General features: G+C 38.4%; 1 protein-coding gene across 1 annotated transcript in view; it reads left to right on the top strand.

Moving 5' to 3' along the window:
- PLCXD3 (phosphatidylinositol specific phospholipase C X domain containing 3) overlaps nt 1-11,068 on the top strand; it is a 165,715-nt gene extending 154,647 nt beyond the window's left edge. The window contains exon 3 of the mRNA XM_055325821.1: nt 4,329-11,068. Within this exon, the coding sequence (XP_055181796.1) occupies nt 4,329-4,482 (154 nt within the window). The 3' untranslated portion in view covers nt 4,483-11,068. The remainder of the gene's footprint in view (nt 1-4,328) is intronic.
- The last annotated feature ends 1,442 nt before the right edge of the window (nt 11,069-12,510 follow it).

Raw genomic sequence — 12,510 nt, 5'->3', positions numbered from 1 at the left:
GAATAAAAAATTTACTTTTTCTGTGTATAAAACATAGACATATAAACAGTGTATCAGCAGAAACAGTCTATCTGTGCTATATCATGGAACAGGAGGAAAGTAGAAAAAAATATTTTTAAAGGTTCCGTAGGGGGGCAATAAAGAAAATGGGTTAAGAAATGTACTCTAAGTAATTATAACTTCAGTAGCATCAGCTTGTTTTAATCCAGGATATTTGTTGAACATAATTCTACTTAAGACCATCTGAGTATTTGAAATTCAACCTGGCAGTATTGCTTCCTTTGTCTTTGGTATCATACTGACTTTAGGAAAGTATATCTGGACAGAAAAATAAAAATATTCCCATGACTCAGATAAATGGCATGTTAAATGTAAAACTCAATTTTTTTTAACATTTCATTTATTTATTCATGAGAGACACAGAGAGAGAGGCAGAGATACAGGCAGAGGGAGAGAAGCAGGGTCCATGCAGGGAGCCCGATGTGGGACTCGATCCCAGGTCTCCAGGATCATGCCCTGGGCCAAAGGCAGACACTCAAACACTAAGCCACCCAGGGATCCCAGTAAAACCCAATTTTCACCTGAGTCCCACAAACTATTCCAAAAGGATGTCTCATTGATCCTCAGTCTATTTTATAGGGAACCAGAGCAGAGCACCCTTATGTTCTCCTAACATCTCCTTTTGGGGATGATAATTAGTTACTCTAAATTCAGGCCCAGGATTTTTCATCTTAGAGTAGCCAAAGGCATCGGAGGAGGTGTTTCTATGATGGTTATGGTTCTAAGATGGGAACTGGTTGCCCTGGAAACTTCTGTGACCCTAGTACCTCAAGGTGTCTGGTGAACCAGCCATTCGGTTAAGGTCAATACAGAGTCAACACTGGCCTCAGGGTGTTCCTATCCATGCCACCTCCCACCTCCCACCCTTTCTTCCCAGGAAATGCCCCATTCTGATACTTTTTTCTTTCTTTTTTTTTTTTTTTTTACAATTTTTTTTAATTTTTTTTTTTTTTTATGACAGTCACAGAGGGAGAGAGAGAGAGGCAGCGACACAGGCAGAGGGAGAAGCAGGCTCCATGCACCGGGAGCCTGACGTGGGATTCGATCCCGGGTCTCCAGGATCGCGCCCCGGGCCAAAGACAGGCGCCAAACCACTGCGCTACCCAGGGATCCCCTGATACTTTTTTCCACAGTGTCTCCCTTTTCCAAAATGCCAAGGTGATACTGCACTCACAACAGAGAGATATCATCTGCTATAGCAAGTCCAGAAGAAAAAGTAAGGGAATTTGAACTGAGTGACGGCACACACATTGCCACAGCATCTGTCTTTCTAATAAACTTGAACACACTTGTGTGTGTGCTGAGGGATCTAGATTTTTTCATTGTAAGGTAGAATTATCTTCCAAAATGTTTACTGTGAAGACCAGATCTCCAGCTGCCAGTTTTCTCTGAAGGCACTGGCCATTTAGACCCATGTTATCCTCTTTTAGAAGCAGTTGGATCCTCTTCTTTTGCCTTTGGGAAAGTCAAAGACAAAGGCTTTGTGGAATGGGAAAATGTAGGTGCTGAAAAACATTGGATAAGAATTTTTAAGATATGACCCACCAGATTACTGTAGTCCAAGTCAGGGAAGCCAGTTTTGCCTAGATGGGTTGAGCTTGTTTAGACTAGATACACTTTCTGAGATCTGGAGAAATGCACATGCATTACATTCCACACTTTGGCTTCACAAACCAAAAGAGGCATGGCTTCCTTTTTGTGCTATTTTTCATGAAAATTACATGGTCCTGACTTACCTTCTACTTTTATGCCTAGTTCTTTTTTTTTCTTTTCTTGAATCGAGTTTTCCACTCAGCCCTTAGATGCTGCTGAGCTTCACATTTTCTCTTCTTCTTCTATAAAATCAGATAATCTTATCCACTCCCACAGTTCTAACTATGCTAGATGATGGCTCTTGACAGCTCTGTCCTGAATATCAGATCTGTACTCACCTACCAACTGAGATCTCAATTCGTGTGTCCCAAAGTCACCTCAAAATCAACATCTTTCCAAATTTAGCATGTCCACTTGAAAGTCTTCCCTCCTGCCTCTCCAAGATTAGTGAATGACCCACCAGAATACTGCTAGCAATCTAGGCATCCATTCATGGCCTCTTTCCCTCTCTTCATGTCCATCCGACCCGCACTAACCAAACATCACTTTATTGCCTCAGTTCCTTTCAAATATATCTATTGCTACTGGTGCAGCTTAAGCTCCCTCATCTCTGGTCTGGATTATTTGACAGCTCCGTGATTGTTATTCCTGCCCTTACTCCAGTTCTGTCTCATTCATTCACCCACACTGAAGGCAAGCCACTCTCTCCAAACCACAAATCTAAGTATATGATTTCCCTAGTTAGCAGCTGACAGTTGTTCTACATTTTGAAAGCCCTCTTTCATCTGGTTCCTTCTTATCTCGCCAACTGAAGACTTCCTCAAATCTTATGATGTAACTATTCTGAGATTCCTACCCACCACATCATTCTCTCCCCTTTCTCCCCTCTCTCCTTCCCTCTCCCTCTCACTCAAGAATTCAAAGTCAACATCAATTTCCTCACACTTTTCTTTGTTGTCACACTGTCTGCTCTCAGGACTGCTTGTTTATCCATTTCCCATATAAACTTCCCTTCCAGACACTTGGAGTCATAGTAGGTATCACTTCAATGTGCTTCAGAGGATAAGGCACAGCATTATTAACATCACCTGTGTCTGTCGGTCCCCATGCCCTGCTCCTATGCACACATCATACAGTCAATAAGTGAAGAAATGGCATTTCCTATGCATGAAATGCACTCCGTCATCCTCCATCCCCCATTCACACTTTGACCTGGCCAATCTTCTTGATCTTCAGCATTTGGGGAGCAGGCTTCTGAGTTTTCCCTGACTACTCAGGTTCTAAACTAGGTGACTCTCCTTTATGCTTTCATGGTAATGAGTCATCTTTTTATTTTTAAGATTCATTTACTTATCTCAAGAGAGTGAGAGAGTGCAATGGGAGGGGCAGAGAGAGAGAGAGGGAGACAGAATCTCCAGAAGGGGCTGCCTACTTAGTGCAGAGCCCAATACCAGGCTCGATCTCAGAACCCCAAGATCATGACCTGAGTCATGAAACCAAGAGTCTGGACACCTAACTGAGCCACCAGGCACCCCTGTAATGAGTCATCTTTTATGATGAAAGTCAGTAGGCACTACACTTTGCTGAAAGATCTTCCAAAGCCTCCTTGTATCACTCAGAATAACCCTCAAAGCCCTTAAAATGGCCTACAGTGCCCTACAGGATCTGACCTCTTATTTTCATCTTTTACTACTCTCCCTTTTCATTTTCCAAGTAGGCATGCTACCCCTTTAAGGCCATGGTGCTAACTGAAATACTTCCCTAGATATTAACACAACTAACTCCCTTGTCTCCTTTAACTTTTGCACAAATGTTCCCTTATCTAAGAGGCCTATCAACCCATCCTATTTTATTTTATTTATTTATTTTTTTAAAGATTTTAATTTATTTATTCATGAGAGACACAGAGAAAGAGAAAGAGGCAAAGACACAGGCAGAGGGAGAAGCAGGCTCCATGCAGGGAGCCCAACATGGGACTCGATCCTGGGTCTTCAGGATCAGGCCTTGGGCTGAAGGCAGTGCTAAACCTCTGAGTCACCTGGGCTGCCCAACCCATCCTATTTTAAGTGGTAATCTATGCCACCCCTCTCTACCTGCAAACTCCAAATCCATTTTTTGTCCCCATTTTTATAGCACTTATTCCCTCCTATGAAATGATATAATTTATTTATGATTATTATTATTTGTCCCTCTTTGTCCTGATTGTGTCATTTTAAAAGTTTTTCTTTATCCACCTGCCCACCACCAAATCATGCATTCTTTGGATGCAGGAGTTTTTGCTGTTGTATCTATTTACAGTATCTAGCATATTTCTTGAAAATAGCCAGCTCATAATAAATGTTTGTTAAGTGCTTGTATTCAGTTCTGACCTCACCACCCCCATTAGCTTTGCAGGGTTTGCAATCACACCATGACAAACTGGAATATGAGTACAAGAATGTCATTCACTTAGTGGAAAAGCTGCACTATAAACTCTCACACGTCTAAGATTGCCCAAGATGAAAAGTCCAATATGGACCACTATGATGAATATTTCTCCTGCAGAGTCCCTTCAGAGGTCTATAACTGAGGCATTTATTTTAATATGTTAGAAAACTAAAGGAAAGCCTGGCTATTGTAAGCTTGAAAAATAGTATCCTGCCTTCTGTGACTTCTCTTTTTCTTTCCTTTCTCAGAGCTCTTCCTGCCATGATGCAGTGGGTCCGCACACAGAAGCCAGGAGAGAGCGGCATCAATATTGTCACTGCCGATTTTGTAGAACTTGGTGATTTCATCAGCACTGTCATAAAGCTCAACTATGTCTTTGATGAAGGAGAAGCCAACACTTGATAGTACCATTTGGAGCATCCATGAGTAAGATAGAGAAGACTCATTGTATTAGACATATTATCTATAAACACTCTAATCTTCCTATTCCACTGGTCTCTGAGGGGATTAGGCTGATAGTGGGTGGGAAAAGGGGGAAACCATTTCTTCAGTGACTATTATCGTACTCTGCATTACTATAAATATTTCATTTCCCATTTGATGAGCAAAATCTGCTTCTAGTGTTAGAGATAAAAAAAGACCAGTGAATTTTGTTTTTCAGAATTAGTCTTTGTAACGTATTAACTCATGAGTGTTTACTTGATTGCATTTCTGATTTCAGCGTAGGGCTCCTACAGTGATTCCTCTAAATGAACCTTTCCATTCCCTCTCTCGCGCGCTCTTTTTAATCAGATGCTGTATGGGACTCAAAATAATTGAATGCCCAACGTAATGTGTATTACACTGTTGTACTGAAATTTGTTTTTGTGAGACTTGGTATAATATAATATTCTGTAGCCATCTGCAATCGGTCAATCATTGCTAACTTTTGGTCATAGAAAATATGCATCAAGTCAGTTTCCCTGCATCAGTAATATTGGAAGACATAATCAGTAATTTTTGTGTTATATGAAAATAACAGCATTTCACAGTATTTCTATTTAAGGCAGCTATAAATATAGTGTAAAAACTTTTTTGGAGAACTATTTGTGCCAACTCTGTAGTGAAAAATGGGAGAGGGGGAAAGAGATGGATGCCATTTTAATTCAGGAATGTCTTAAATAATATTGCCCTGCAAATGCTCAGTAAATGAAAAATTATGACAAATGTGTTAAAATCAGGAAACTCTGAAAAGAACTCTTACAAAATCTCTCCTAACAATTCTCTTGATTAAAAAAGAAAAGGTAGGAAAAAAAGAAGACAGAAGTCAAAGATTGTGCAAGCTTTCCTATGAAATTGGGATCTCCAAACATCTAATTCTAAATCCCAGGTTTTGCAGAACATATTTTGAGAGGCTTTGACTCAAATTCTTACTTGAAGTTGAGGAAAAAGGAAGGATGGCAGAAAGAGCTAGAGCAGTTTTTGAAACCCATAATGTCTCAAAGATCCATGAAATGTCTTTATGAGATTTCTAAATACATATGATCTGGGCAGATGCACTGAAAATTCACAATGACCCATCACTTCTGGGTTCTATCTTACCCCAGAATCAAGACTGTGGCAGAGGCAAAAGTTTTATGGAACCTTTCTGTATTCCAACGTTTGATAGTCCTGGTCTACAGGAAAATAAAAATGGTAACATGACTTTGCCTCGATTCCTCTTTGGTGTCCTTGTAATATTTGACAGCTCTAAGAAACTTTAAAAGAGCACAATAGCCTAAACCTTCTACAAATCTCTAAATTGCTGAAATTCTTGTGATTATGAATTATTTTACATTTGTGTTTAGAAATATTTGCATCTCGATAGTTTCTTGGGAAAATGCAGTCCATGCAAAGTAGGGCAGAGGGAAAAAAAAGCATGCCTCGGTTTCTAATTAATTTAAACATAGGGCATGTGATTTAATCTCCTAGATCTAGGTCAGGAGGTTGATCCCACGATTATGTCAAGATTATGAAGAATCAAAAGCTGGTTATAAGATTATAAATATTCATTGTCAGAAAATAGTATTTATTAGCAGTTGCAGGGAAGCAAGAGAAATTGTTTATACTGAAGAGAATGCTTATGCAGCGTGTATAGGTCTGCTTGGTAGACCTATAGCAGGCACATACACACAACAGTTCCACATTACAGTTGTGTGTCTTATGTCTCGCTACACACAGTACGCCAACATCCACCCACTCCCGCCAGCAGACAGATACAGATGTGCACAGACACACACAGACCTGGCCAGACACACAGTTCTTTTCAAGTGAAAACATTGTTAATATTAAATAATCTAATTTTGAGACTGAAGCCCTTAACAAGGGATGAAAAGAGCAGAAGTAAGACCTTTGAAGGTAGAGTAGCCAATCATCTTCAAATATTTTTGTAAAATATTCTAGCTTGGGACTTAATTATTTTACAAATATGGTTTTCTGTCCACCTTTCCTCCTCTTGTGGTTTATTATCTTTTTATCTCTTTCACCTGTTATTCATGTGCAATTGAATATGAATCCTTTTTAAAAGACTATGGATTATTGAAATTTTCATCCTGTAAATTTGCTTTGTGAGCAGATTTTCTCTCTGATGATTCATTATTCATCCCTCAGGAGGATCTTTAGCCAAGCACACAAGGATTTGACTTATAAATATGACAGAAAACAAATCTTTCAACATATTAATGAAGAATGAATAAAATATAGAGGTAACTATGTTGTATTTTCTTGCACTTAGATGCTTTCTTATAATGTTTGCTTAGAATTAGCTTTGTCACATTTGTCATTTAGGTGCTGGGAAAAAACAAACATGCTGAAGCTTTAGACTAATTGTGCAGTTTTTTAACTGGAGAAAGCTTTTTATTGCTATTAATGATATGCACACAGAAACCTTGTTTGACAGAAGGTATTTTCAAGTCAATGTTATGGTTTCCATGTGGACATAAAGTCCCTATGTAGCAGGCACCAAGAATAAATGGACTTGCCTTAATTTCAAAGGAGGGAACAGATAGAAGTGAACCAGGGGTCCTCCAGCTAGAGGGAGATCACCGGGAGGGAGTCCTTGGAAAGGAGAATGGAGAGAAGGCATCTTTGGCTGTCTTCTGTCCATTGGCCCTGCCCTGGAGCACACTTAGGGAGCAGATTGTGGGCCTTAAATAAATAAACAGTGAGGGTGAGGACTAGTATTATGCAATCAGAGCTTACCCTCAGCCTATGCTCCTTTGTCTTAGCAGGGCATTGTCTTTCCAGAGAGCTAGGAGCACAAGGGCTACAAATAGGCCCCAAGATAGTAGGAGATACATCTTGGTACACTTTTTTGTTTTGGATTGGTTTCTTTCTTCTTTTTTTTTCTTTTTCTTAAGACTTTATGCCCCAAGTCCTGCAAGGCAAAAAAAAAAAAACCAGAAACAAAATCCAACTTTTAGTCAATCTGCCGCAGGAAATCAAAGGCGTGGGTGGGATGAGGGAAAATATGCAAGAAATATCATTTATTTGGTTTGCTTTCCTGTCTATAATTTTGAAGGACCAAAATAATGAACACTCCTGCCATTACCATTCATGTCTCCCTTATTACTACGCAATCATATGAGTGCAGAGAATGAGGAGGCATCTTTGAAAAGCCTTAGGATATGCTATATGACCTCAATATTCACTTTCAGCCATACTGGGAAAACTCACTTTTCATGGAGCGCCACCTAACAGTGAATGTACTAGAGCATGAAGTGTTTGGCATGTATGCACCTGTATGTATACACACATGCAAACACACACAGGATGCACATGTCACACACACACACACACACATTATTCAAGTTAAAACTGCACTCTCCAATCACTCAACTTGATTCTATTGCCATTTTAATTCTTAAAATCAACATTTCTTACATTAATGGGCACAAACATAATTCAAATATTTAAGAGGGGAAAAAATCTCTAGAAAATCAGTGAAAAAAATAAGACCTTCTTAAATAAGAAATGCCTAGCAGTAATAGTCTAAATACATTGTCAATACACTTCAAGGCTGGAGAACTGAAGATGGACTTGAATATAAATTACAAGCAGACACTCATCTTTACTAAAAGCTGTTTTAAGTTCTTTGAGGTCCTGACATGTTTTAGCCAGGGTTACCTGTTCAGGACTGGAAAGTTGGAAGTCTCAGGAAATGCATGTTCTCATGAGTCTCCAGTTCTAGAGTTTTACAGATCCAGTGACACAATCTCCTAACTTTTGGCCACTCATCCAAATGAGAGTTCCATAGAGAGAGTGCTCGAGTTTTGAGTTGCTAACAGAAAACAATGCACAGTATCCTTCAGGATATGCTAAGCAAGGTTTTTAAAGGTATTTTTATTTTACAGCACTTTAGTCTTTTCAACTAGATTTCAGTGACACAATGGTGTAAATGCTATATTTGCCATAACTTCTTGGTGGCTCCTGTGTTACATACAGTTTTAAATAATGCTCTAAATTGTTTGTTTTCCCAATGACATCAATAAAATGTTCTGTAGAATTTGTAAAATGTATTGATTGAATCTGTTGAAAATTGTGCAGTTTTTATTTCATTTGTGATACTATTTCATAGGTATTAGTTCTAAATGTATATTTGTATGAGTCAAAAATATGTGCTTGTATGTGGTTTGTGTGTTAATATATTGTATCTTATCAAAAATCAAACTTATCCTAAAGAAAAAGGGCACATTATGACCAGCCTTAAATCATTGCCATTTTTTGTTGTTGTAATCTGGGATTAAAATTTCAAGAGAAATAATGTTTTTGTTTAAAATGGCCTTTTTAAAAAAAAATCACATGAGGAATGTGCTTTAGAAATTACCTGAGTTCCTTCAAGCAAATAGTTAAGCTTGTGGAGCACCTGAAGCTTCTCAAAAGTGTCCAATGTCAATCATTTATCAACTTAATTATCATGCAGAAAAATTAGATTCACATTTGTTTCCATCGGCAACAGAACCAGTGCACTTCAAAAGCTGTTCTTCCAAACTCGGAACCATTCTGCATGTAAGCATAAGTTTTCCATAAAAAATCGTTTCTTCAAAACCATTGCTTTTTAAAGATTGGATCTTCTCAGTTAAGATGAACTCCCTAGGTTCTGTGAGAGTTGCTAAAGACCCATCAACATTGGATGGTTCCAACATGGTTCCCTTCTCAAAACACAGGCATGCAACATCCTTTTACACTTTTGCTATCTGCCTACGTGTAGTCTAGCAATAGAAAACACGTGACTAATTCAAGGATCTGCATGAGTTGTCATGCTCAAAGCAAAAACTTTGTCATCTTCCTTGAGCCTAGGATCTGGGTGTGGTATATTAATCAATCCTCTTATTACTTCTTCTTTCTCCATCCTCAATTATTTCTTTTCCATATTTAGGCTTGTCAGTTAAAACACAGGGCACCCAGTAAAATTCTAATTTCAGATAAATAATATTTTTTAGTATAAGAATTTTCAAAACATTTCATGAGACATACTAAAAACTTACTCATTGTTTATCTTAAGTTCAAATTTAATTGGATGTGTCCTGTATTTTTCTTTAATCTGGCAGCCCTATCTGTCTTGCCTTTCTCTTTTTCAGATGAGCTATATATATAATGGATGGTGAGCTCCTACCTCCTTCTAAACCCCTATGCTAAGATATCTTATGGAAATCTATAGTCCTAATACCCCTCGTGAAGGAAAGTGTTGGTTCATCCCAAGTTCCATGAATGCTTTACAAAGGACCAACTCAAATATAGATGGCACAATCAAGCAAGTGCCTCTATAAGATTAATGCCACCACATTGAAAATTTTCCTTTATCATTCCAGAGTCTCCCCCATTAATCCCATAAATGACATTCCCCAGTAACTGGGATACCCCAAAACACACTCCATGTTAAAAATGCCCCTAGAAAGTGGTAGTACTTTCCAACTCAAAATTCAATTTCTTTTTCACTCAGAGAGGTAACAATCTAATCCATTACTCCCCTCTTTAACACCCTACCGCAAATTATTTTTATCAGTTTAGAACTGATCATCTATGGAATTATAGAACATTGATACAGAAAAAAAAAAACTCTCTTGATTGCTGAAAAAAGAGTCTGGGATATAGGCACAACTTTGTCAGTACTTTCTCAGGAAACTTGGTTGCTCAAGGGATAGAACATGGACCCTGACAATGAACCAGTACCTGACAGGGAGATTTGGCAAAGCAGATTATAACAACCAGCATTTTTTTAAAATTTTTTATTTATTTATGATAGGCACACAGTGAGAGAGAGAGAGAGGCAGAGACACAGGCAGAGGGAGAAGCAGGCTCCATGCACCGGGAGCCCGAAGTGGGATTCGATCCTGGGTCTCCAGGATCGCGCCCTGGGCCAAAGGCAGGCGCTAAACCACTGTGCCACCCAGGGATCCCCAACCAGCATTTTTTTTTAGAGGAATTGAAAACTCAAGACACCCCAGGGTAAGAACAAAGATATCTAGGGCCAGTTTCTAGAACAGTTTGCAGAGAATAGAATTATGTTGGAATTCCTAAAATAGAGTTTTCAAAGTCTGTTGTATCCAACAGTGAATCCTTGATGTGGTCTGAATGTGAATAGAGTTTTGGAACATTTTTGGTACCTACCTCCTTTCTTGAAATTCCTATAAGTGACAATAAAATCCAAATTCCTTATTACAACGTTTCCATCTCATGGTCCCTGCTTACACATATTCTTATTTGATTTGCTTAATTTCTAAAGGATGGAAGTTTGCAAAGCTGGTGACATTTCCTTCATTAGACACCAGAAATTCACCAGAGGGAGACAGATCTGTGCCTTCTCTTTTTAGGATCTGGTCATTGATAATTTAATGTGGTGTAAAGAAAATACATACCTACCACTGTTCTGTTTAGCAAATGTGAATTTTTTGGATAAGATTATTGTTCTTAATGTAAAAAAAGTTTCTTTGTATCCAGTGAAATGCTAATAAAGTCCTGGTACCAGTTATCTTTATTATTTTTATCTCATATTCATCAATGCTATATTATAAGTCCAAAAGTAGATCTCTTACATGGAACATGATTCAGAGCATGAGAAAATATAATTCTTTTTTAAAAATATGAATCATGATATAAGGATTTCCTCTGTGAAAAGATATATTCTCCACCAATAAAGGCAATGCCACGAGTACTTCCATTACATCAAAGTTGGGTATCTCCAAAGTCTGATGCTCTGAGCTTCTGATATTACCACAAAGAAGACCAATATCAATACAGAAATATTACATTAATTTAGTGTTATTATTATAAAATGCCATCCTGGGGCTAAAAGCTTAGGGTGAAGGAAATCTACTTTTGCTGAACCTTCACTATGCCCAATGCATGAAACACTATTTCAAAAAGGAAATTGCCTTTGTATTTCACCAAATAAAGTCTATGGATTGGGGTTCAAATCAGCCTTCAAACAAAATTTAAGCATTGTAATAGTACTTTAAATACGATTCAGCAAAACAAAACAAAAACAAACAAAAAACACACAGTCCAAGATTATTTGGGGGACTGAACTTGGACATAAGTCCCCCCAAAAAACCTCTTCTTGTTAGATACATTCATGGGTTCATGACATTGAGGATTTCTATTCATAAAGCTGTAGTGATTTCTACATTTATAAAACAGTGTGTACCTGTGAAAAATGCTCCACATAATCATATCTTTGTCCTTAACATTGCCATAGTTTATGGGAGCCATTGTTCATTTAGTCAGTTATTTAGCAAACATTTGCCAAATACCTGCTCTGTGGTAGGCTCCCTGCTAAGCACTACAAGACATTTCTAAAATGCCCCTTAGGAAAATGGATGAAGCACATCTTTGGTACTTTCTCCATGGAGCTAACAGGTGGCGTCATTTTGTCCTTTAATAAATAAACAACAAACAAACATGCATTTGTTCTCAATGACCTTTTCAAAGTAATATCCCCAGAGTAAAGCTGTTTGAACACAGTTGTTCCTGAAAACCTAAGAAGAAAAAGACAATTTCTGCAGCAAGTACAACTGGGAATAGGTTGGTAAGGGCCGTGCATTAATGAACAGTGGATTCCCCATCTCTCCCTGCCATATCCCCATCCTCATGCATGGGAACGCTGTGTTCAAGCTCGGCTACCACATTCTATCCATGACTCTAAAACAGCCAAAGTGGAGGCTCCATCTCTTCTCGCTCCTCTCCTTGCCTCCAGCACTTCAGATGAAACTTTTTCCTTCCCACGAGAGGCTGACTTCATAAGGTAAAACAGACTCCATAAAGAAGTGTCTCTTCCACACAGGGTAAAAATGGTGATGCTTTCTAGATCAAAAGAGTGAAAACATCACCTGAAATTGGAGGAAATACCTCTTTTAAAGTAGAAAGTAAGGCTGAGGCTTACTAATCCTGGGATGGATGGTTTCAGCATTGGCT

This window comes from Nyctereutes procyonoides, unplaced genomic scaffold (assembly GCF_905146905.1).
Source record: "Nyctereutes procyonoides isolate TBG_1078 unplaced genomic scaffold, NYPRO_anot_genome, whole genome shotgun sequence".
NCBI lineage: Eukaryota > Metazoa > Chordata > Mammalia > Carnivora > Canidae > Nyctereutes > Nyctereutes procyonoides.
This window is presented reverse-complemented; position numbering and strand designations above follow the sequence as displayed.